The sequence below is a fragment of the Cervus elaphus genome, chromosome 6 (assembly GCF_910594005.1).
Source record: "Cervus elaphus chromosome 6, mCerEla1.1, whole genome shotgun sequence".
Taxonomy (NCBI): Eukaryota; Metazoa; Chordata; class Mammalia; order Artiodactyla; family Cervidae; genus Cervus; species Cervus elaphus.
The window spans coordinates 32,127,063-32,154,140 of NC_057820.1; the positions used below are offsets into that span (position 1 = coordinate 32,127,063).

At 38.8% G+C, this 27,078-nt stretch overlaps 1 protein-coding gene and 1 non-coding gene across 2 annotated transcripts in view; one reads left to right on the top strand and one right to left on the bottom strand.

Annotated features, from left to right (window-relative positions):
• LOC122696532 (transmembrane protease serine 11E-like) overlaps window positions 1-27,078 on the top strand; it is a 120,831-nt gene that overhangs the window by 41,414 nt on the left and 52,339 nt on the right. The window contains exon 3 of the mRNA XM_043906623.1: window positions 19,950-20,041. Within this exon, the coding sequence (XP_043762558.1) occupies window positions 19,950-20,041 (92 nt within the window). The remainder of the gene's footprint in view (window positions 1-19,949; window positions 20,042-27,078) is intronic.
• TRNAC-ACA lies at window positions 25,444-25,515 on the bottom strand. The gene has a single exon. It is a non-coding gene; the product is annotated as a tRNA-Cys (tRNA).

A 27,078-nucleotide genomic window follows, 5' to 3' on the forward strand; every position in this document is an offset into this window, starting at 1 on the left:
AGGCCAACGAAGTCTGTATCTGAGTATAGCTGAAAAGTTCAAGACCCTCAGATAAATCAGTAATGCTTTCAGAGATAAGGAAAATTTCTTCCTTCATTAAGTGATATTTATGTGTCTATTAAATATGGTTATTCATTGTACATCTTTTGAATTTTTTATCCACTGAATTAAAAATTAATGTGATCCAATTAATGAATAAAATTTAACCGTACCTCTTCAGTATATAGGGACACTAGGGGATCACAAGAAAAACAATGTTATGTTAGGGTTAGTATCCTTATTATGTTAGTATCCTTATTATAGGAAGCATAGAACAAAGATGGAAGACTGGAGACAATGTTATCATTTGCATTGTTCCAGCATCATAGTGGTGGAATGTTATCATTTGCATTGTTCACCACCTTAAGAAGAGGTGGCAAGAATACACAGAACTATACAAAAAAAAATCTTAATGACCCAGATAACCATGATGGTGTGATCACTCACCTAGAACCAGACATCCTGGAATGCAAAATCAAGTAGCCTTTAAAAAGCATCACTACGAACAAAGCTAGTGGAGGTCATGGAATTCCAGTTGAGCTATTTCAAATCCTAAAAGATGATCTGTGAAAGTGCTGCACTCAATATGCCAGCAAATTTAGAAAACTCAGCAGTGGCCACAGGACCTGAAAAGGTCAGTTTTCATTCCAATCCTAAAGAAAGGCAATGCCAAAGAATGCTCAAACTACTGAACAATTGCACTCATGTTGCTGCTGCTGCTGCTGCTCCTAAATCAGTTCAGTCATGTCCGACTCTTAGTGACCCCATGGACTGCAGCCTACCAGGCTCCTCTGTCCATGGGATTTTCCAGGAAAGAGTACTGGAGTGGGTTGCCATTGCCTTCTCCTGCACTCCTGTTACACACTAGCAAAATAATGCTCAAAATTCTCTAAGTGAGGCTTCAACAGTACATGAACCAAGAACTTCCAGATGTTCAAACTGGTTTTAGAAAAGGCAGAGGAACCAGAGATCAAATTGCTAAAATTCCTTGGACCATAGGAAAAACAAGAGAGTTCCAGAAAAATACCCACTTCTGCTTTATTGACTGCGCTGAAGCCTTTGACTGTGTGGATCACAATAAACTGTGGAAAATTCTTAAAGAGATGGGAATATCAGACCACCTGACCTGCCTCCTGAGAAATCTGTATGCAGGTCAAGAAGCAACAATTAGAACTGGACATGGAACAATGAACTGGTTCCAAATTGGGAAAGGAGTACTAAAAGGCTGTATGTTGTCACCCTGCTTATTTAACTTATATGCAGAATATATCATGCAAAATGCAAGGCTAGATGAAACACAAGCTGGAATCAAGATTGCTGGGAGAAATATCAATAACTTCAGATATGCAGATGACAGCATCCTTATGGCAGAAAGTGAAGAAGAACTAAAGAGCCTCTTGATGAAAGGGAAAGAGGAGAGTGAAGAAGCTGGCTTAAAGCTCAACATTCAAAAAACGAAGATCATGGCTTCCAGTCCCATCACTTCATGGCAAATGTATGGGGAAACAATGGAAACAGAGACAGACTTTATTTTCTTGGGCTCCAAAATCACTGTAGACAGTGACAGCAGCCATGAAATTAAAAGATGCTTGCTCCTTGGAAGAAAAGCTATGACTAACCTAGACAGCATATTGAAAAGCAGAGACCTTACTTTGCCAACAAAATTACGTCTAGTCAAGGCTATGGTTTTTGCAGTAGTCATGTATGAATATGAGAGTTGGACTGTAAAGAAAGCTGACCATGGAAGAATTGATGCTTTTGAACTGTGGTGTTTGAGAAGACTCTTGAGAGTCCCTTGGACTGCAAGGAGATCCAATCAGTCAATCCTAAAGGAAATCAGTCCTGAATGTTCATTGGAAGGACTGATGTTGAAGCTGAAGCTCCAATACTTTGGCCACCTGATATGAAGAATTGTCTCATTGGAAAAGACCCCGATACTGGGAAAGATTGAAGGCAGGAGGAGAAGGGGACCCCAGAGGATGAGATGGTTGGGTGGCGTCACTGACTTGATGGACATGTATTTGAGGAAGCTCTGGGAGTTGGTGATGGACAGGGAAGCCTGGCATGCTGCAGTCCATGGGGTCACAAAGAGTCAGACACGACTGAGTAACTGAATTAAACTGACTGACTGACCATCATAATCTGCCATGACTGTGTATTGATTTCCTGTTATATTTGGAATACATAGTCCTAGCACTGTTGGAGTTAGTAAGAGTTGAGCCACTACTGTAGGTATTTTTTCACTCAGAACTTTAAATAAATTTAGAATTTCCTCAGGTAGTAATTATTGTATTCCCATTATCTGATCATTTTTTGGTTTCCCCTTTCCCCTCCATTGTATTGGAAAATAATCTTTCCTGAAGAGAGTAATAGAAGGAAATGATATAGAAATAACCAAAAAACAATAAAGTGTGTGAGGGGGATAGTCAATACTAGCAGATTAACTTGGAATAATCACATCAATGGACTGAGCTAAAATTGAATGTAATTGAGTGGGTGCTCAGTTGTGTCTGATTCTTTGAGATCCTGTGGACCATTATGGCCTACCAGACTCTTCTGTCCGTGGAATTCTCCAGGAAAGATTACTGGTGTGGGTTGCCATTTCCTTCTCCAGGGGAACTTCCCTGACCCAAGGATCAAATGCAAGTCTTCTGTGTCCCCTGCACTGTCAGGCAGATTCTTCACCACTTGAGCCACCTGGGACGCCTAAGCCAAAATAGGGAAATGGCAGTTTGGTGTTAAAGGATGGTAGCCAGGAGAAAAAGACTGAGTTGCAGAGCCGGAAAGACTAGATGGAGAAAGGAATGAGATATGAATGATAGCTATCAGTTAGAAGGTGGTCAGGGTAAAATGAATTATGAATAGAAAAGAAATCTGTTTTTGGATTGACACAATGGATCATAAACTACAGCCAGAAATACACTGACATCTGTCAACACTGTGGGTCTACGGCTGAACATAAAGGCATGGATGGTCTGATTGATCCACTTTGATTTCTAGCTCTGAAATTTCTCTAGTTTCTACTCAATATCCTATTGTTATAATACTTTATAACTACTACTATCTTTCTCCCCTAAAAGCCAGTGGTTTTTCTGATACTGCCTTCTAGAGACTAGGGTCTTGCTTTCAGAGATAAGATTCCCACTAGTAAGAATTTGCTGAGGTAGACTGCTGCCTGGATCTCTGCGTGTTGCCTATTTGCAGACTGCGTACCTGTCATGCCTTAATCATCTTCTGTTACATTTTTCTCACCTGGGATTTGATTGTTTCCTTGCCACTATTTTTCCCAGATAGTATGTTCTACCTTGCTTTTCTGAGCAGACCTTTTCATAATGCTAACTCTGTCCCTACTTGCCTTTCATTGGAGCTGGTGCTGGACCTGTGTTCTGGACTGTCCCAACAGTAAACAAATCGTGGTCCTCATTCATTCATTCATCAAACATCACTTAGCATCCAACTATGTGCTCTGCCTTGTACTTGGTACTTGAGACATAATGGCAGAAATAACCATGGATGGACACAAGTGCTCTCACATGCTCCTGATGAGAGTGTAAATTGATAAACTACAGTGGGGAGTAACTTGGCATTATTCTTTAAAGTTGCACATGGACATTTCTTGTTATCCGACTGTTGCCTGTTTTTGTTTATATTTATAAAAGCGCTTGTTTCTCTGCATTTGCTTCACTTTCATTTACAATATCCTAAATTGTTTACACAAAATGTATAATCAGTGGACATTTTGTACAGGCACTTTTCATAATTACAAAGTGAACTAAAAACTATTCACATAAATAGAATGGATTTGTTAAAAATAACCCAACACACAGCAGCCTTGCTATCCTTTGCTTATTCTTTTCTGACAGTTTGTAGCCTGCATGACATCATGCAGCTTGAGTTCACAGTGATGCTTCAGTGACTTTCCAGCAGAGCTAAAATATCGCATCTCCTTGGATAATGATGCTCAGCAGGAGCTTCACCTCTGGAGTTTATGCAGTTCCTTCCAAACAGAAGATACTGACTCTACTCCACACTCCATCCAGTCCAGACAGTTCACCTCCTGTCAACATCCTCAGTTTTGAACCGTAGGGCAGCAGATCCTCCCCAAAGCAAACACAACACACGGAATTCTCTTCTATACGATTCTATTATGCACAAGTGCAAAATATTCATACAGATGAAACATTCATGACAACTGAGGAAAGCGTAAGTTTTAAGAAGTGTTTTCTGTGAGAAGATGTGACCCACATCTGAATCAGTGATACCCTGTAGTCTTTAAAAAAATGTCACTATTTTTTTTCCCCTTATTTGCTGGCTCCAAAGGAAAACTGCTTGATTTCTGTTCTATTTCAAGCCAAACTCTGGCAACACACCTTCTCAGGAAGGTAAGACTGAGTGAAAAACAAGTGAGAAAGTGGTTGAAGGTGAATGTGAAGAGGTGACTGTGAGAAGACCCCCTCACCACCCCAAATTTGTCTACATATGTCTACAGCTTTATCAGCCTGTCACTACAAACTGAGGTTATCTTTCATGTTTGTGTCCAGATAATTACAGGAAATGACTGTCTCACCACTTGCCAGATGTTAGAACTCACTTCTCTGCCACACTGTTTGGAGAGCTTCCAGGGTCCTGTCTTGCCTGTGGCTAGGAGCTCTGCTGCAGTTTGGTCTCTCTCTGCAGGCTTCTCATCCTGCTGGCCAAGGGATGTTTGCTACCTCTGCCTCTAACTGCCAGCTCCTAGGAGGGAACACCATTCTTATAATTCTCCATAAGACAATTGGGACTCTGCCAGGACATTTGCAAGGCTTGCATGTTATGTGCATGCGTGCATGTTCAGTCGCTAAGTTGTTTCTGACTCTTTGTGACCCCATGAACTATAGCCATCAGGCTCCTCTGTCCATGGAATTACCAGCCAGACATCGGTAGACATTTGAGTTGGGTGATGTAGCAGTTGCCAGCTCAATGTCAACCCAGGTCTGGCTGGTAATGAAAATATGTGAAGTCTGTTGGTGTAAGAAAAGTGGCCATGACATTTGGCTGCAGTATCAGGAAATAGCAGGAATGATATCAGTGCAAGTGGTGGTGAACTGGCTCGCACATACTCCATTTAAAAAGAGAAGCTGCTGTTTTTAGAGCTAACTGATTGCTGACCCATGGAAATAGACAGTTTTGCCAGGTCTGATTTTGTGAGAAAAGTCTGAAACTCATATTTTTAAGTGCAACTTTCTTTTTCAATGTTAGCACTCAATTTTTTAACTTTTTATTTTAATATGGCACTCAGTTCAGTCACTCAGTCGTGTCCAACTGTTTGCAACCCCATGGACTGCAGCATGCCGGGCTTCCCTGTCCATCACCAACTCCCTGAGTTTGTTCAAACACATGTCCATCAAGTCAGTGATGCCATCCAGCCATCTCATCCTCGGTCGTCCCCTTCTCCTTCTGCCTTCAATCTTGCCCAGCATCAGGGTCTTTTCCAATTTGTCAGTTCTTCACATCGGGTGACCAAAATATTGGAGTTTCAGCTTCAGAATCAGAATATTCAATGAATATTCAGGACTGATCTCCTTTAGGATGGACAGGTTTGATCTCCTTGCAGTCCAAGGGACTCTCAAGAGTCTTCTCAAACACCACAGTTCAAAAGCATCAATTCTTCTGTGCTCAGCTTTCTTTATGGTCCAACTCTCACATCCATACATGACCACTGGAAAAACCATAGCTTTGACTAGACAGACTTTTGTCAGCAAAGAAATGTCTCTGCTTTTTGATATGCTGTCTAGATTGGTCATAACTTTTCTTCCAAACAGCAACTGTCTTTTAATTTCATGGCTGCAGTCACCATCTGCAGTGATTTGGAGCCCAACACTACCATAGTCAAATCACACACTTTTGTGGACCTCAGTGGGACTGTGGTCCATTAGTTTAGAATCACTGTTAATAGCTGCCATCATAAGTAGCTACTCTTGCAACCTAAAGCCCAGGGACACTTCCAGGTCCCTGCATTGCAACCATCAGGCTTCCAGTGGCATGTGCACACACACACACATGCACACACAGTGCCTATATGGGAGAATTCCGTTCTTCTCAGGGGAAAACCCACATCCTTTCCTTTTATGGAGCCTGGTTTTATCAGCTACTCAAAACAGTCACAGTGTTTGCCCAACTCCATCTCAACTATGGGCTTCCCAGGTGGCACTAGAGGTAAAGAATCTGTCTAGTAATGCAGGAGACATAAGAGGAATGTGGGTTCGACCCTGCATTGGGAATATTCCCTGGAGTAGGAAATGGCACCCCACTCCAGTATTCTTGCCTGGAGAATACCAAGGAGAGAGGAGCTTGGCAGGTTACAGTCCATAGGGCTGCAAAAAGTAGGACACAACTGAGCAACTAACACTCATACCTCTCATCTAAAACTTTGTGTGAAAGAGCCCCATTATAGTCCAGATGTCACTGCCCCAGATTCAATAAAGTTTACTTTCAGTCTTGCCTTCAAAGTAAAGCAAAGCAAAGTTGCCACTGCACAGGAACTATAATTTCATCACTTGCCCCTGTGGGAAGAAATTCTTGAACAAAAATTATGATATTCCCAGAAGATTTGCTCCCAGAAGAGAATGTGCTGGCCAGGAAAAATTGAAAAACATGTTCCACTTAACCAGGTTGACAATATTTCTCATTGTAAATTAAAGAACAAGTTTTTGGGTTATACACTTCAGTTACATAAATATATAACTCCATGTATAAATATATTGGGAGTGTTCTATGTATGTTTCATACTCAGATATTTCATAATTTGATTTTAAATAGGCATTCACAGATGGCAACATGAGTAAATTAAAATATCATCTTGTATATTCACTTTTAGCTTTTCTTTGTTCATGGACTTAAAAAAATGAATTTTTGTTTCTTTTTCTCAAATTATTTTTTAAGGTTAAATAAATTCGTGATTCTCTATAGGCAGCATTTGCATTACAGTTAAGAGGGAAGAAGTAAAGAAAATTCACATTTATTGACAGTGAGTAGTTTTTGGATCCTTAAATATATTATGTCATTTGTTCTGCACAATAACCCTGGGGTAAAAAAAAGATATTCTCCTCATTTTATAAAAACAGGTTTAAGTGTGTTCAGTAAAACTTGCCCTGGGTCACATGATTAGTAAATTGCAAGGCTTAGATTTAAATTTAAAGAAACTAAGATGATTATTTTATTTCTTCTGCTTCATTACATATTTTTAAAAAATTTATGTATGTATGTATTTGGCTGCATTGGGTCCTTGGGTCCTAGTTGTGGGATGCAGGATCCTTGTCACATGCGGAATCTAGTTCTCGGATCAGGGATCGAACCCAGGCCCCCTGCATTGGGAGGGCAGAGTCCCAGTCACTGGACCACTAGGGAAGTTCCCTGATTTATTATTGACACACTGTAGCCTAAACCTCTAAAAGAACATATAAACCCTGTGTGTAAATAAAAGTTTCAATCTGTCCTAACCAAGGTTTAAGTGGTACTTGAGTAAGCCAGATTGAGAGAGGCGGTCCCTCAAAGTTGGCAGACATGCAGCATTGTAGAAGAAAGGACTTTAGAGGTAGGAGATTCAGGCCAGAGACATGAGCCAAGAAAATTTAAAGCACGAACTATTCTTTGCAAGGAAGTGGGGAGGCACAGGGGAATCTGTGAGAATTCGTGTATGAGCCAGCTGAAATGTAGCTCCCATAGAATCAGTTTAGTTGCAGAGAAATAAATGAATACGCTCATACATAGTAGGCAATTGGCGGGAGTCACAATGTAGGATCAGCAATATATCTGAAACACATAAACTTATTTACATACTAAAACTCGTATAGAATTGGAAAACAAGGCCATCAAATTCTCAGTTACTGTTTTCTCTAAAATATGAGTGTGTTTACTTGATAATTGGACTAGGTGTAGAATTTCAGGTTCAAAATTTGTTTTCCTTCTATGTTTTGTTCTGTTGTTTCAGCGCAAGCAGTTTTTACTGTAGGTCTGTTTCTATTATCCTGGAAGGAATGTATCTTTTCTTTCTAGAACCATCAAGATTTTCCTCTTTACTTGCTATCTAACATTTCACCATCTAGCCTTGGTGTATTTAATTTTGTGTGACATTTTCTGGCCCTTTTGAGGTTTCATGTCTTTGCAAAGTTCTGGGCAATGCTAGTGATCACCTTTCTGAAATATTTCTTCTACCATGTTCTCTCTAAATCTGCTGAAGGATGTTATGCCTGGTGGTTACAATCAGAAAGATTTGCTGATGGTCTTCTGGGTTCGGAATGCCCCTCATTCTTCTCAATGTCATCAGCCCTCTAGCATGCTGGGCTCTTTCTCTCAAAAAGTGTCCAATTTATCTTCCTACAAAGGAGGTTGATACTATTTACTTTGTAGGAGTAGGAAGAGAAATATACTAGAGTTGACTTGCCTGGCTCCTCCCTTTGTGGTATTCTAGGTGATTATCCTGCCAATAGTATCTGGGTCTAGCTTCTTTTCCTAGATTTCATCATATTGAGGCATGGAGAACTTGTGTTGCTGGTCTCAACTCCTAGGTTAAAACTTTCCCAAGAGAATCCTTGTCTGTGATCTTTCTCTTATCTGTGACATTTAGCTAGATAAAATGTCTCCTACTGGTAAGAAGACTGAGCTTTTCATAGGTATGATATCAAGAACCAACAAACAATATGAAATAATGGCGAACACATATAAAGAATTCCCAGAAAGGGTTCTCAGGAATTGGTATTTGTTGTGCTTTGAATATTTTGATAACTAGCCTAAGAAAAGGTTCTTAACTCTCAGATCAGTTTATGGAAAGGACCATTCATACTCATACTGATGTGTGAATATGTCAGGAAAACAGTCATCACAAATCTCTTGCCACTGAGCCCTTACCTTTGCCTTCAGCTCAGCGAGAAGTAACTTGCATAGCATCCTACATGAGGTGGTAAATGGTTCTAGTATCAAGTTATAGTAACTTTTGCCCTCATTAAGGGTGGAAAAGAAGACAATACGATGTAAAACTTTCCATGCATTTACAGGAAAGAATTACTATCTTGGTGTCAAATCTTGAACTTGGGTAACAATGGTCTTGAATGTAGTTGCTGTCTAATTATAGTGGTCACTCAATGGAGACGTAGTCCTGCCTTCAGAAAAGATATTGAGATTTTGTCCTTAATGGATTTACTTGTAAAGAACTTCATGCATCTGATAGTACTACAAGAAGATTGCAATTAAACTTTGAAGATGTTGGGGAGGTATAAGTGACCCAGAGGGATGGGATGGGGAGGGAGGTGGGAGCGGGGTTCAGGATGGGGAACACATGTACACCCATGGCAGATTCAAGCCAATGTATGGCAAAACCAATACAATGTTGTAAAGTAAAATAAATTAATTAATTAATCTTAAAAAACGTTAAAAAAAAGTGTACAATAGAATAGGTATTCAAAACAATGCTGTAGGGAATTCCCAGTAGTTAGGATTCTGAACTTCCACTGCAGGGGGACACGGGTTTGATCCCTGGTTGGGGAACTAAGACCCCACAAGCCACACAGCTAGGTCAAAAAAACAAAACAAAACAAAACAAAAAGAAAATGATAGAATTGAATTTATTGACACGGGAAGATGTTCATGATATATCCTTAAGTAGACACAAAGACTAAATTGAATGTGTGAGTTAGGATAGTTTTGGCAACAAGTAATAGAACATCCAACTCAAAATGAATTAATTTCTTTATTTTTTAAATATTGTATTTTTATTTATCTATTTGTTTGGCTGCACCAGGTCTTCACTGTGGCCAGCAGGATCTTTGATCTTTGTTGCAGCATGTGGGATCTTTAGTTTTGTCATGGGAACTCTTAGTTGTGGCATGTGGGACTAGTTCTCTGACCAGGGATTGAATCTGGGCCCCTTGAATTGGAAGCGTGGAGTCTTAGCCATTGGATCACCAGAAGAGTTGCTAAAATGAATTTAAAATGATATATTTATTTATTGCAATTATTAGATGTGTTTATCCAATTGGTCTAGACCAGAGATAGGGAAGGCTTTCGGGTTGTTGGTTCAGTGAGCTAACAATGTTATAAAAGAACTAGTTTACTTCTCTTTGCTCTCTCACTCAAAATATCTGCTTTATCCTCCAGCTGGCTCCCAAAATAATTGAAAGAAGTTGATTCCTCATTCACATTCAAAAGGAGGAGAGAATGACAGACTATCACTTACTGTAAAGACCAAAGAGGAATCTTTCTAAAATCTCTAGCAACCACCTCCTAATTTATCATTGGTTAGAATTGCATCATATTCAGATTTCTAAACTCGTAGGGAGAAGGAATATGACTTCATACTCAGACTTACTCACTAAGCTCAGATCAGTTTCCCAAATCAGAGTACTCAATGGAGTATAGGATGACTTGCGTTTGGAGAGTCCGATACAATTTAAAAAAATATCTATCTATCTAATGTCTTTGAATAGAATAGAAAATTAATCCCACATTATGAAAGTATTGGGCATTGGAATTACATTTCTTTTACATTTGTTCCTTTTGCTTGCCTGTATGTTGTAGTCTTCTATAATTAAGTATGTGCTGTTGTTGTCTCATTAACCTTTTAGTGTGGAAAACTTTCAAATCAACCCCAAAATATAGGAAATAGTATAATGAACCCTCAAGTATCCATCACCTAGCTTCAACAATTATCAACTTGTGATGAATCTTGTTTTATACATTATTTTTGTAATAAGAAAAAGTTGGTTTTAGTTAAAAAGAAGATCTAATCACCTACTTATCATTTTCTCTAATCCATAGAATTCACCTTTATGCAAATCAGTAAGATTAGGTAAGGAGAGCCCAGTATTGCTCTTGTTGGGTGCTCAAGATCCTTCTCAAATTGTGCCCAATGTATTTCTTTGAGAGTTTGGTATTGCTTCGTTTCTTACCCTATCTATGCTTCTCAGAAATTCATGCTGCAGCATCCCCAACATCAAGAGGAAAAGCACATGACTCTAGGAACTTGGCATACACATTAAAATGGCTCACTTGAAAGCATAGAGTTATTTTGAAATCTCATTTTTACAGTTAAAATCTGTGAAGATGTGTATTTTAGGCTATGTTTAATAGAAATGGAATTTCTAAATTACTCACCATTGAATAAATTTGATACTGTAGGGAGATGGTACACGTTGGTCTTATGGCTTCCAGGCTTCCAAGGCACCTTGACGAATATGCCTGTGAACACAAGATCCCTAGTTTGAGAGGCACAGCCTAGGCTTCTCTCTGCATTTAAAACCCTGATTCTCCCCTCGGTTTCCTTGATTTTGAAAGTGCATTCTCTTTAAGGACTTGGACTTGATGTCAACGCTCTTGCCTTTCTCCACAGGAACCTCAGCTGGTGTGACCTACCCTAGGACCTAATCCTTAGTTGTCAGACCTACTGACTCAGCTTGGCCAGGTCTGGCCCAGTACCCTGATTCTTTTCAGTACCCTGAAAAGAAGATTTCAGATGTACAAAAACACAAGGGAGAAGATACTTGTTCATCTAACAGATATTTACTGAGTGCCAACTATGTGTCTGCATCTGAATGCAGAGTTCCAAAGAATAACAAAGAGAGATAAGAAAGTGACAAATGCAAAGAAATAGGAAAAAAAAAAAAAAAAAAAAACCAATAGAATGGGAAAGACTAGAGATCTCTTCAAGAAAATTAGAGATACTTAGGGAACATTTCATGCAAAGATGGGCACAATTGAGGGAAAAAACGGTATGGACCTAACAGAAGCAGAAGCTATTAAGAACAGGTGGCAAGAATACACGGAACTATACACAAAAGATCTTAATGACCCAGATAACCAGAATGATGTGATCACTCACCTAAAGTCAGATATCTTGGAATGTGAAGTCAAGTGGGCCTTAGGAAGCATCACTATGAACAAAGCTAGTGAAGGTGATAGAATTCCAGCTGAGGTATTTCAAATCCTAAAATATGATGCTGTGAAAGTGCTGCACTCAATATGCCAGCAAATTTGGAAAATTCAGCAGTGGCCACAGGACTGGAAAAGGTCAGTTTTCATTCCAATCCCAAAGAAAGACAATAGCAAAGAATATTCAAACTACCACCAACTGCACCCATCTCACACGCTAACATATCAAGGTAATGCTCAAAATTCTCCAAGCCAGGCTTCAACAGTACATGAACCAAGAGTTTCCAGATGTTCAAGCTGGATTTTGAATACGCAGAGGAACCAGAGATCAAATTGCCAACACCCACTGGATCATAGAAAAAACAAGAGAATTCCAGAAAAGCATCTACTTCTGCTTTACTGACTATGCCAAAGCCTTTGACTGGGTGGATCATGACAAACTGTGGGAAATTTTTTTTTTTTGGGAAATTTTTAAAGAGATAGCAGACCACCTGACCTGCCTCCTGAGAAATCTGTATGCAGGTCAAGAAGCAACAGTTAGAACTGGACATGGAACAATGAACTAGTTACAAATTGAGAAAGGAATATGTCAAGGTGGTATATTGTCACCCTACTTATTTAATTTACATGTAGAGTACATTATGCAAAATGCTGGGCTGGATGAAGAAAAAGCTGGAATCATGATTGCTGGGAGAAATATCAATAACCTCAGATATGAAGGTGACAATACCCTTACGGCAGAAATCAAAGAGATACTAAAGAGTCTCTTGATGAAAATGAATGAAGAGAGAGAAAAAGCTGGCTTAAAACTCAGTATTCAAAAAACTAAGATCATGGCATCTGATCCCATCACTTCATGGCAAATAGATGGGAAAACAACAGATACCATGGCAGACTTTATTTTTTTGGGCTCCAAAATCACTGCAGATGGTGACTGCAGCCATGAAATTAAAAGACGCTTGCTCTTTGGAAGAAAAGCTATGACAAACCTAGACAGCATATTAAAAAGCAGAGACATTACCTTGCTGACAAAGGTCCATCTAGTCAAAGCTATGGTTTCTGTAGTGATCATGTGTGGATGTGAGTTGGACCACAAAGAAAGCTGAGCATGGAAGAATTGATGCTTTTGAACTGTGGTGTTGGAGAAGACTCTTGAGAGTCCCTTGGACTGCAAGGAGATCCAACCAGTCAATCCTAAAGGAAATCAGTCCTGAAAGTTAATTGGAAAGACCAATGCTGAAGCTGAAAATCCAGTACTTTGGACACTTAATGTGAAGATATGACTCATTGGAAAATACCCTGATGCTGGGCAAGACTGAAGGCAGAAGAAGTGGATGACAGAGGATGAGATGGTTGGATGGCATCACCGACTTGATAGATGTTATTTGAGGAAGCTCTGAGAGTTGGTGATGGACAGGGAAGCCTGGCATGCTGCTGTCCTTGGGGTTGCAAAGAGTTGGACATGACTGAGCGACTGAACTAAACTGAACTGAGCTGAACTATTTGTCTGGCACTTAGCCAGGCTTTGGGAATAGTGTAGTTAAAAGAAAGGACACAATCCACTGTTATCAGAGACACCAGGAATGTGTAGACAATTACAAAATGAGCTAAGAAGTGCTTGTTATATGAAGTATTGTGTCCTGTGAAGCTCAGAGCAGGGCTTCTTAGGTGGCTCAGGAATATGTTCCAACAACATGATACAGTATGATTTGGGAGACAAGGAAGTGATGTCTTGGTAGTAGTTTTCTATATTTGAATGAAAACTTGCTCTTGTTTAACCACACAGAGTAGCTTCTTAGGAGCAAAGAGATAGTCAAAAGCAGGAAATTGTTTCCAGTGTTTGCTTCTTACACTTATTACACTGATTTAACAAGAAGGAATGAGTACAAAGACTTTGATTACTTTGGGATGGAAATTAGAAAAATAAGTGTGTTGTTTTCAGCCTGAGCTTTTTTGGTGAGCATCTTTCACGTGTGTTGGGAATTTTATTCAAGTCTTGGTGCTTTTTACTCATGTTGCTTCTTCTTCCAGTAATGAAATTTCTTTGTTATCTTGGTGACATCTTAATCATTGGTGAGTCCTTGGCCTTCTGTGGTGGCTCAGCTGGCAAAGAATCTCCCTACAATGGAGGAGACCCAGGTTCAATCCCTGGATCAGGAAGTTCCCCTGGAGAAGAGAATGGCTACAGACTCCAGTATCCTTGCCTGGAAAATTCATGGACTGAGGAGCCTGGTGGGCTACAGCCCATGGGGTCGCATAGAGTTGGATACAACTGAACAACTAACACTTTCACTTTTTCACTGGTCTTCTGTGAAATCTTTGCCAAGTAGAATCAGTTGCTCTCTTCTTTCTTTTCCCTTAAGCCCATCTCTTAACAGGTGAGGCTTCGAACCATCGGTATTGGCCTCTCCTCCTGTGCCTTCCTGGTTGAGAAAGCAATTAATCATTCTACTTTCTAACCTCAGAAGTCTGTATGGTGGTGGTGGTTTAGTTGTTAAGTCATGTCTGACTCTTGTGACCCTGTGGACAGTAGCCTGCCAGGCTCCTCTGTCCATGAGATTCTCCAGGCAAGAATACTGGAGTGGGTTGCCATTTCATTCTCCACAGAACTCTGAATTTAACTAAAATATATTTTTAAAAGAAGTATATGGGCTAACTGGATTAAAATTTAATTTAATATTTATAGTGAACTGATTATTTCAATTACTTTATCATTAAAAGACTATATCAGTCAAAACTTTTAACTTTAATTTTTCTTTCTTGTTTCTCTGCAAAAAAAATGGGGTAGTGGTAATGACATTGGCATTTGTTCTGGAACCATCTTGATTGAGTGAATATGATGTGACACTCATTTCCCATTGAGCAATTCAGAAACAAACACACCCAAGCAATGGTGAACTCCTCTAAGGTGGAGATAGAAGGATAGGCTGTGACGACCCACAGTTAATCAGGGCTGAGTAATAGAGCTGAGTGAGGAAACAAGTGAAGAAAGCCCTGTGCCTACCCTTCGTCTGCTCTTCTACAGATGTGGAGTCCTGACCTCAGGTTACATAAGCAAAGGACTGTCTTGTATCTGGACGTTTACTTTTCCACTGTTAGCCCTCTTTTCTCTTCCATTTCAGGTATGCAACAGACACAAAAATCTGTCACTATAATATGACAGATTGAGCTTCCCTTGTGGCTTAGGGATAAAGAATCCACTACCAATGCAGGAGACATGGTTTCATTTGGGAGGCTCCCACACGCTGTGGGGCAACTGAGCCCATGCATCACAACTACTGAATCTGTGCTCTAGGGCCCAAGAGCCACAACTACTGAAGTCCCCGAGTCCTAGGGCCTGCATCCCAGAGGAGCAGTGGCAAAAAAAAAAAAAAAAGTACAGCCAAAAAAAAAGAAAGAAAGAAAGAAAGTGGCTCTTGATATAGAATTGCTATTGTTCAGTCACTAAGACATGTCTGACTCTTTGTGACCCTATGGACTGAAGCATACCAGGCTTTCCTTTCCTTCACTATCTCCCAGAGATTTTGCAAATTCATGTCCATTGAGTCAATGATGCTATCTAACCATCTCATCCTCTGTAGCTCCCTTCTCCTGACTTTAATCTTTCCCAGCATCAGGGTCTTTTCCAATGAATCAGCTCTTCACATCAGGTGGCCAAAGTAATGGAGCTTCAGCTTTAGCATCAGCTTCCTATGAAAATCTCCAAAGTGATGCCAAAAATTGGCAACAGTCATTGCCCTCTGGCAGGGTTAGACACCCTACGAAGTCAAAAGATTTGCTCTCCTAACAACTATCGGCACCCATCTCCACATACGTGTAAAGAGAGAACAAGGGAGAAGAGTCCCCTGCATGGATCACTGCCTTGTTGTAGCGAAAGGGCTTGTGTAACTCAATGAAGCTATGAGCCATGCCATGATGGGCCATCCAAGATGGATGATCATAATGAAGAGTTCTGACAAAATGTGGTCCACTAGAGGGGGAAATGGCAACCAACTCCAGGATTCTTGCCTCAAGAACCCCATGAGTAGTATGAAAAGGCAAAAATATATGACACCAGAATATAAGCCCCTCAGATCAGAAGGTGTCCAACATGCTACTGGGGAGTGGAGGGCAATTACTTATAGTTCCAGGAAAAAATGAAGCAGCTGGGCCAAAGTGGAAATGATGCTCAGTTGTGGCTGAGTTTGAGGGTGGAAGTAACATCTGACACTGTAAAGAACAATATCGCATAGGAATCTGGAATGTTAGGTCCATGAATTAAGGTAAATTGGATGTGGTCAAGCAGGAGATAGGGTTTCCCTGGTGGGTCAGATAGTAAAGAATCTGCCTGCAATGTGGGAGACCAGGGTTCAATCCCTCAGTCGGGAAGAACCCCTGAAAAAGGAAATGGCAACCCACTCCAGTATTTTTGTCTGGAGAATCCCATGGACGGAAGAGTCTGATGGGCAACAGTCTATAGGGTCACAAAGAGTTGGACATGATTGAACGATTAACTCTTTCACTTTTCAAGCAGGAGATGGCAAGAGTGAACACTAACATCTTAGGAATCAGTGAACTATTAATAAAATGGATGGGCGAATTTAACTCAGATGACCATTATATTTACTACTGTGGGCGAGAATCTCTTAAAAGAAATGGAGTAGCCCTCATAGACAACAAAAGAGTTCAAAATCTAGTACTTGGGTGCAATCTCAAAAATTACAGAATGATCTATTTTTTTCCAAGGCAAACCCTTCAACATCACAGTAATCCAAATCTGTGCCCCAACCACTAAGGCCAAAGAAGCTGAAGTTGAATGGTTCTATGAAGACCTCCAAGAACTTCTATAACTGACACCAAAAAAAGCTGTCCTTTTCATCATAGCGGATTGGAATGCAAAAGTAAGAAGTCAAGAGATACCTGGAGTAACAGGCAATTTGGCCTTGGAGTACTACATGAAGCAGAGCAAAGGCTAACAGAGATTCGTCAAGATAACATGCTGGTCATAGCAAACATCCTCTTCCAGCAACACAAGAGACAACTCTACACATGGACATCTTCAGATGGTTAACACCGAAATCAGATTGATTATATTCTTTGCACCTGAATATGGAGAAGCTCCATACAGTCAGCAAAATAAGACCTGGAGTTGACTGTGGCTCAGATCATGAGCTCCTTATTCAAAATCCAGGCTTAAATGGAAGAAACTAGGGAAAACCACTAGCCCATTTAGGTATGACCAAAATCAAATCCGTTATGGTTATACAGTAGAGGTGATGAATAGATTCAAAGGATTAGACCTGATAGAGAGAGTGTCTGAAGAACTGTAGATGGAGGTTTGTAACATTGTACAGGAGGCAGTGACCAAAACCAAAACCATCCCCTTGCAGTCCAAGGGTCTCTCAAGAGTCTTCTCCAACACCGCAGTTCAAAAGCATCAATTCTTCAGCACTCAGCTTTATTTATAGTCCAACTTTCACATCCATACATGACTACGGGGAAAAACATAGCTTTGACTAGATGGACCTTTGTTGGCAAAGTATTGTTTCTGCTTTTAATATGCTGTCTAGGTTGGTCATAACTTTTCTTCCAAGGAGAAAATGTTCTTTTAACTTCATGGCTCTAGTCACCATCTGCAGTGATTTTGGAGCCCCCAAAAATAAAGTCTGTCACTATTTCCATTTTTAGGAATACATAAACCTAAGTATGGGCTTCGCAAATGGCTCAATGGATAAGAATCCATCTGCCACTGCAAAAGATGCAAGAGACTCAGGTTTGATCCCTGGGTTGGGAAGATCCCTGGAGTAGGAAATGGCAACCCACTCTAGTAGTCGTGCCTGAGAAATCCCATGGACAGAGAAGCCTGACAGGCTACAGTCAATGAGGTCGCAAAGAGTTGGACACGACTGAGTACAGCACAGGACAGCACAGCCCAGGAAACCTAAGTATATAAGAATATAGGACCACATAAAGAATTTCTTTGAGTTTGGAATGTAGGTTTTCATAGAGAAAAAAAGTCTTGAGGTCCTGTTAAATGAGTCTAACACGTCTTAGCCCAAAGTCACTCTGGGGAGAATGTCTTCCTTTGAACGAAAAAGTATAATCAAAGTTTTAATAAAATTTTAATGTGAAGTAGAATATAGTATGTGAAGCTAGTATTAACATTTAGTTAATGGAGATTTCATTTCTTAAGGGCTAGAAAACAAGAAAAGATTAATCTCATAACCTGGAAGTTTTTACTTCATCATTGTTTCCTCTTTGTTTCTGGCTGAGTTGTAATTTCAAGTGAGCAGACAGAAACATGATACTATATATTGAATAACTTCGAGTAGATATCCATGCTTTTCTTCAGTGTTATCTCGTAGTTAGAATAAAGAAAGATGAGGTGTTGCTTTCCAATCCCAAGTACAGAATGCCCCAAAGAAGAGGTTTCTTGAGTTACCGTTAGAGAATGATTCCAATTCTTGGCAGCCTAATCCCACACTTCACTGTGGATCCCAATTTTTTTACAGCTGCTCAGATGAGCCATTGGTTAAATGGCTGAGTAGAAGTATTCAACCATATTTATTTGCCTTCTTTACAGTGATTTTTAGAATTGGTTCCACATACCTGCTTTCTCCGTCCTTCCCTCTCTCCTTTCCATGCATATTTTTGAGAGCCCATATGTCTTAGAAATAAAGTTACTGTCTGTTAAGAATTTACAGTTTAGTGGGGTTGAGATAAAATAAAAATTTCTAATACATTATGGTAAGTGTTATGATACTATGAGAACATAAAGGAGAAACACCTAGTTTACAAGAATTAGAGGAGGCAGATTAAAGATTTTACCTGACACAAATACACAGACATTTGCATATACATGTGTCAGTACGCATTTTAAAAAACTAGATTATTGCCTTCTCAGAAATAAGATAATAATGACTGTGTTGGCGGATATGCCTGTCTCCACCATAGGAAATACCACTGTCCTAACTGAGGGTTAATATATGCAAACTATATGAATTTTCTAGAAGAATGGTGGCACATAATTTTGAGATATTAATGCTTTTCTAATCTTGACTATATTTTCAATAAATACCAAAGTAAAATTTTTATTATATGCATGGTAGAGTGGAAAGCATGTCAGATTAGTTAAAAAAAAAATAGGTGTTATATATCAGGCCCCAACAGCAAAACTCAGGTGCCTTCGCTACCCAGGCCCCTCACCCTTTCTACAGAAACTACCTCCGCCTGGATCTTGCCTCCACCAGTGCCCCGTGCAATATTTATTGGTCTATCAATTTCTCCCCTATCCCTTCTCCCAAAGGAATAAATCATGTTTCATAAAAAAAAAAAAATAGGTGTTATATAACAGCTTCCCACTAGTTATTATGTGTGTGTGTATATGTGTGTGTGTGTGTGTGTGTGTGTGTATGTCAATGCTACTTTCTCAGTTCTTCCACCCTCTCCTTCCCCGGCTGTGTCCACAGTTTGTTCTCTATGTCTGCATCTATGTTCCTTCCCTGTTGCACAGCAGAATCCAACACAACATTGTAAAGGAATTATCCTCCAATTAAAAAAAAATAATCACCCTCATAAGCAACAAACATCATGTCTTCCTTTATATATATATATTTCCCCATAACACCTTTTATTAATAAGCAAAAATATTCTTTAAAGAAATAGCTGTTATTACTATATAGAGGTATTAACTGTGATTTTGACCAATTTAACTTAATTAAACCATTTTCTTATTGGAAATGTGAGGTTGAGAAAGATGATTTATTTTGTTTTTCTAGATTTAAATATCTGACTTTTATTGAAAAAATCTAGTTTATATGGTTTATAGTAACACTTTTAAATTATTATAATCTGAAGACAATAGCTTTTTAGTTCCCACTCCTAGAAAGTACCAGTATTGTTTATGCTTTCTTGCTCTCTATAAAATTTGACTTTGTCTTACTAGTAACACAGTCTCCATCAACTAGCCAAGACTCGTCAGACTGGTTCTAGTTAGATCATCAGTGACTTCCCTCTTCTCCTTAATCCAGCCCTCAAGGTTGCTGATAGAGTCTGGAAACACACACTTGATTGCAGACCTTGGTCTCCAGAGGAATCCTCTCTGCTGGTCAGCAATGTATCGGTGAGTTCTCTTTTCCTTTGTCTAAAGTTAACTTGTTTAAAATGGCATGAACCACATCAAGGAATGTGTAGATCTCCAATTCATTATTTGCTTAATGTGGAAAAACACTTTTGATATTTAAACTGAAATTTTGTCAAGAAATGGATTTCTCTTCTTTATATACTAGTGCTCCCTGTCCTGTTCTGTCTCATTCCAAAATGTTTTTCTATATACACTCAAAACAGTTCAACAAAAGATAAAGATACATGGTGTTTGACAACTGTCTTTTAGTTTGTTTTGTTTTGAGAAAAATAGAATGTGTTTTTACCTTGAGTTCTATTTGTTCTCTATATTACGGAGAAGGAAATGACAACCCACTCCAGTGTTCTTGCCTGGGAGATCCCATGGACAGAGGAGCCTGGTGGACTACAGTCCATGGGGTTGAACATAACAGAATGACTAAACAACAGCAATAATGGTATATATTATAGTACATTATACTATATCATATGCTTAATTAAAATTATACATGAGAAAAAAACTGAAACCAACCATAAAGATTAAACTTATGCTTCTTTCTGTAAATAAATAGTATAAATTTTAAAAACTATATATGTTTTAAAAGAACAAGACAAATTTAAGAATATAATGGGATGAAATTATTATAGTTGGATTTTCAAAATAAATCCAGTGATGTACCTAGACACAATCAACTTCTCTAATAGAGAAATCATAATTATTTTGAGGCTGTTTTCTTTAAAAGTTAGAAACTAAATAGTAACAAGTTTACAATGTACTAGCTTGGACTCTGAAAATTTTATCCTCATATTAAAAATTTATTTTCTCTGAGTAAAATATTGGCATGCTATTTTTTTTAATTTCTGCTTTGAGAAGAAAATATTTTGAAAAGTATAGAACTCCTAATGGGATCTTAAAAATGAAGAACATGCAGGCTCTGTAATTGATAGAGAGTCCTACATAGTTATGAGAATTTTAATACCCTCTATATTTGTTCATGAATCAACTAAGAGCTAGAGACATCACAAATTTAATCAGACTTTTCAAGGCTTCCTGCCTTTTTCAAGTACTTCTCTATAATCCATGATGATTTTATGTATACCCTTTGTCTGCCTTACTTTTTACAATATTACTATAGAAAATAGCTTTTATTTAAATATATAATCCTATCAAACTCAAGATTCTAAATTTGATTTCAGGCTACGTTGATCTGAGTCTGGATTTTGTGTAGGGGAGTTATAATGTGGGGGGAATTGGAATGAATTTTTCTGAGTATAATCTCTAATTTGAAGCAAAAAATACTTTCAGTTCTGCTTCATTGTAGATGAAAGATATGTCTCAACAGAAAACAAACAAAAACTTCCTGATCTAAAAATTGTATAGAAAGTGAAGCATAATTATGCTTGAGTCAGCCTAGGAGATGTTCAGAGAATGGGTAGAGTGAAAAGGGATTAAACTTATTATGTACATTTGCTGAAATAAATGTGCCAACTGGAATGCTTTGAAGAAACAGGTATATTGAAATATAAAGGGAATTTCATTTTTTAACAGTGATTGTTGCAGGTTTTTATTTTTTACTGAAATATAATGTATATATAGGAAAGTGTGCATTAAATATTTTTACAACTCAGTGAATTCTCATAAGCTGAACATATTTGTGTCAAATGCACTCAGATCAAGAAATCAGCCCTCCTGAAGCTTTTCCCTTCTTCATTTCCGTTGACTATTCCCAAGGATTTCCATTCTCTACAGGCGATTTCTTTTTAAGGCCACTGGTTCATAACTGGGAAGGCAAATCAGAAACAGATGGAAAGATTTATCAAATGACATGCTTCTTTTTTTTTCCTCTTTTTTTTAACACCAAAAACATTTTGTATTGGGGTATAACCGATTAGCAATGTTGTGATTGAGGTGAACAGTGAAGGGACTTAGCCATAAATATACATGTATCCAAGTTCCCCAAAACCTTACTCCCATCCAGGGTGGCATATAACATTGAACTCTGCTACTTTTTCTTTAAGCATATTTCTGATATGCTTCTTCACTACTTCTTCACTACTTCAGCTACATAGCTCCTTCACTACTTTACCTGTTCTAAATGAAAACCACTATTTGTCAACAAAGGTCCATCTAGTCAAGGCTATGGTTTTTCCAATAGTCATGTATAGATGTGACAGTTGGACTATAAAGAAAGCTGAGTGCTGAAGAATTGATGTTTTGAACTGTGGTGTTGGAGAAGACCCTTGAGAGTCCCTTGGACTGCAAAGAGATCCAACCAGTCCATCCTAGAGGAGATCAGTCCTGGGTGTTCATTGGGAGGACTGATATTGAAGCTGAAACTCCAATATTTTGGTCACCTGATGCAAAGAGCTGACTCATTTGAAAAGACCCTGATGCTGGGAAAGATTGAGAGCGGGAGGAGAAGGGGACGACAGAGGATGAGATGGTTGGATGGCATCACCACCTCAATGGACATGAGTTTGGGTGAACTCCAGGAGTTGGTGATGGACAGAGAGGCCTGATGTGCTACAGTTCATGGGGTTGCAAAGAGTCAGACACAACTGAGCCACTGAACTGAATTGAACTGAATTTTAGAATTTAAAAGTTAGAAGAAATTCAGATCAGGTAAACATTATTCTTTAAATACTATTGTTTTCTCTAAATTCTGATTTTATACTGTTCTTTGAACATGAAGAAATCAACACATTACTTTTACAAAAAAATACAACAGAAGGTTAAAGAAAACTTTTTCAGGTGTAAGTTTACAGGGAAGAGATTGGGAAGAGAAGAATATATTTATTAAATAATAATATAATATATAAATATATAATAATATAATAATATTGATGGACATGTCTGCTGACTATATTCACCAGCAAGTACTGACAACCAGCAACCACTGACAGCAGACAGAATTTATAGACATTAATATTTCACATGTTTAGACAGATGAAGGTAAACAGTACTATTCAAATGAAACAAAATGGACAACTTTAATTTTTACTCAGTAGGATAAGCATTATCTCTCAACTTATAACCCATGGATCCCCTCCATTAAATTCACTGGGTACTTATTAAAAGTAGAAAAGTCCAGTTCTCATTCAAGAATTCCCATGAATCTCTGGTTGAGGTATGGGAATTGTATTTTTAAAAGTTACACAGAGTCATTCTTATTTACTGTAAAGAACTGGTACAGTGTAAAGCCATAAAAAGAAAGGAACTTTTAAGACAGAAGGAACTTAAAGTAGAAAGGAAATAGGTCAGCTATTAAAGAGGTGGCCCTTTGGTTTCTTTAAATTGGTATAATTATATCTTAATGGGAGGTGTTCTCTTCCCGGTCACCTTTTCCTCCAAGGGAGAAGTGTAGTCATTTACACAACATAGTGATGATTAAGGAAGTGAAGATAATTTCAGGATGTATGGGAAACTGGAGGGTGGATACAGGCATAATTTGGGTAATCTGTGTCTGACAGAGAGGGTTGTCGTACTTGGGTTAAAAATCTGTTTGCTTGTAGGGAAAAATCTCAATGTGAAATGAATCTAGCACCATCTTCCTTTCTGCCCTGAAATTAGTCAACAGAGAGTGATAATGAAGGGTGAGGTGTGGGTCCAGAGATGCTTTATGATGGTGCTCCCAGTGTCCAATGCTCTGTTGTCAGTTCTCTTTCAGCCAAGATCAGCCCTGGTCCACGTAACAACTTTTAATGAGTTCTCATTGTGTACCAAGTTCTTTGTGGAGGAAACTGATTTGTTGCGCACCTATATTATGTATTACACCTTTTGTAAAATGCTATCTGATTTAATTTTGACAGTCCTTTGAGAAGCTGCTATTATGATCTCTCCTTTAAAAGACAAAATAATTGCAGCTCAGGGCTGGTGAGTGTTGGATCGAGAAACTGACCCTGACCTTTCTGGCTCTGTGGTGTATTCTTTTTACTATAATACAGTCTATTGTGTGTAGGAAGCTAAAAGAAGAGTCTTTGGAAAATTTGCTTTCTAACAGAGAGATGGAAAATACACACATATGCATATACATGCATGGAGAAAATGTGTATGCATGTGTAGGAATACCTATTTATATATTGTATAGGCAAAGAAACAAGTTAATATCAGTTAATATTAAAGAATGGACATATATACCAAAGGAGGAAGGAGGGTGGTATAATTTTGTTTTCGTTGATTGATCTTTAGAAATGTTTTGAAGGATTCATAGACTGTCCTTACTTAATTTTCTTAAAATTGTCTCTGTATTTAAACAAGATAATGTGAACTAACTTTTCTGTACCATCTCAAAAGTGATCAGCATTCAATTATATCATTGCTTTCTAAAAAAGACTGCAACATTTGCTATAGTGTGAAAATCAAGTTCATCTTAGTACACCATTTCATGGAAGAAATTCATTAGTCTGTAATAACTGTAACTGTCTAGTGAACCTTTGTTATTACTCATTTTTGTCTGCTTTCCTCCAAAATATCCTTGTTTCAAAATAATATGCAAATAAAGAGAAACATTCAAAAAATAAAGCAACATCACAGCTTTCTTGTCAGCGCTGAGATTTCTAAGTATGCCTGATGCTTTCATCCTTGAGGATGGGGACACTGGGCAGTTGTGGAGCAGGTCTTCTAAGACTGTCAAGTGATGAAATGGGGGTTCTGTCTGCATTTCGTGGCTTTCTCAGGATTAGAGTTTAGAGGAATTCTGCTAAGTATGTTTCAAAGTGCACTCCTTTGGACATGCTCTCATCAAAGATGGTGGATGAGAATTTTGAAGAATGGTCTCACAGTTTCAAGCATAATTTGAAAGCTTTGAAATGAGTGGGTTAGAAAATAGGAAAATTTTAAGAGGTTGAGAGAGAAAAGTGGGCTGCAGAGGTACCACGTCATGCCAGAACCCACAAGCCCAGTCTTCTCCTATGTACATACATGGCCTGCATGATTGAGAAATTTCTGAGAATTTTAGAATAATAACTCCAAGATGATAGGAATAAACATGATATTTGTCAAGAACAAAATAGAAATGCTTCCTGTCTGCCAGCCTCAGAGGTCTACTTAGAAGACTATCCATTGAATTATAGCACTGTTCCTTGAAAATATAGCTTTTATATCTTTTGACACATGAGACAGTTAAATCAGCGTAACAGTAGCACCACTGAGGTAGATAGAGGAGGCATTGTGGGATGGTATAGCATTGTGATTAAGAACCTACGTTTGCAGTCAGATAGACCAGGGTTTGCAATCAGATACTTTGGATTCTAAAATATCATATAGTAAGTAGTAAGCAGTAAAGTCGCTCAGTCGTGTCCGACTCTTTGCGACCCCATGGACTGTAGCCTACCAGGCTTCTCCCATGGGATTTTCCAGGCAAGAGTACTGGAGTGGGTTGCCATTTCCTTCTCCAGAGGATCTTCCCCACCCAGGGATCGAACCCGGGTCTTCTGCATTGTAGGCAGACGCTTTACCATCTGAGCCACCAGGGAAGTCCTAAAGTATCATATAGTCACCATTAAACTGTGTCTTGCAATCTTTCATCTGAAGATGTCAGATGATATCTTTTTTGAAGCTGCAGAAGCAGATACAGAAGGATTTAGTACTCTTTAAGGTTGAACTATGAGTCAGTACAGAACAAAGTAATAATTGCCATCATTTGTTTCACATGTACTGTGTGCTACCTACTATTCTAAAATATCATGTGCATTTAATCTTTATAAAAAAAACAATGGTTATATTATTATACCCATTTTCTAGATGAGGAAACTGAGGCTTAGTCAAGTAACAATATTTGCCCAGAGGTGATAAATGGCAGAACTGGTAATTAACCCAGGTCTGTGTGTCTGTGTGTGTGTGTGAGTGTGTTGGTCGCTCAGTCATGTCCAACTCTGTGCAACCCCATGGACTGTATAGCCTGCCAGGCTCATCTGTCCATGAGAATCTCCAGGCAAGAATACTGGAGTGGGCTGTCATTCCCTTGTCCAGGGGATCTTCCTGACCCAGGGATCAAACCTGGGTATCTGGTATTGCAGGCTGATTCTTTATCATCTGAGCTACCAGGGAAGCCCTAACTCTGGTCTATCTGATTGCAAACATAGGTTCTTAATCACAATGCTATACCATCCCACAATGCCTCCTAATCTACCTCAGTAGTGCGACTGCTCTGCTGATTTAACTGCCTCATGCATCAAAAGATATAAAAGCTATATTTTCAAGGAACAGTGCTATCATTCAATGGATAGTCTTCTAAGTAGACCTCTGAGGCTGGTAGACAGGAAGCATTTCTCTCTGTGTTCTATAATTTACGGGATACCACAGTCAAAGATTAGGTCATTCGCATGTGATCACAGGAATGAGTGAGTCAGTCAATACTAAAGATGGAATCTGTCCTCCCAGTTCACCTGTGTACTGAGTCCAGTGTTACCAAGTAGAAGAGTTAAACTAACACAGGTGTCTACCTGACCCAGGAGATATTATTGTTGCTGTTGTTATTATTGCCATTTGAGTTTGTGTAGAAATGTATGGACTTCAAAAAATTGATCATTGCACATTAAAAGCTTATCAGGTCATAGTAAAATTCAGAAGATATATATATGTATATATAGTAGGATACATAGGTATATACATATGTATGGAAGTATTATATATGTATATATGTTTTTTATAAAAAATTTCAACATACTCTTTTTTTTTAACATATATTCTTATTTGAAACCTATCAAGAACTGTGAGGCAGACAATTTTAATATGATCATGATTTTACAGATAGGAAAACTAAAGATTAGGAAGACTGAGACTTCCAAATCTCTAAGTGATTGGTAGAACTGGAGTTCGAACATACATCTCTAACTCTGGGCCTGAACTCTCTAATACTCCCTGCTGCCACCACCACATCCCTGGAATCTCAACTGCTCTCCTGGTTGTACTGTGTGCTTAGTCGCTCAGTCATGTCTGACTCTTTGCAACCCCATGGACTGTAGCCCACCAGGCTCCTCTGTCCATGGGATTCTCCAAGCAAGAATATTGGAGTGGGTTGCCATGTCCTCCTCCAA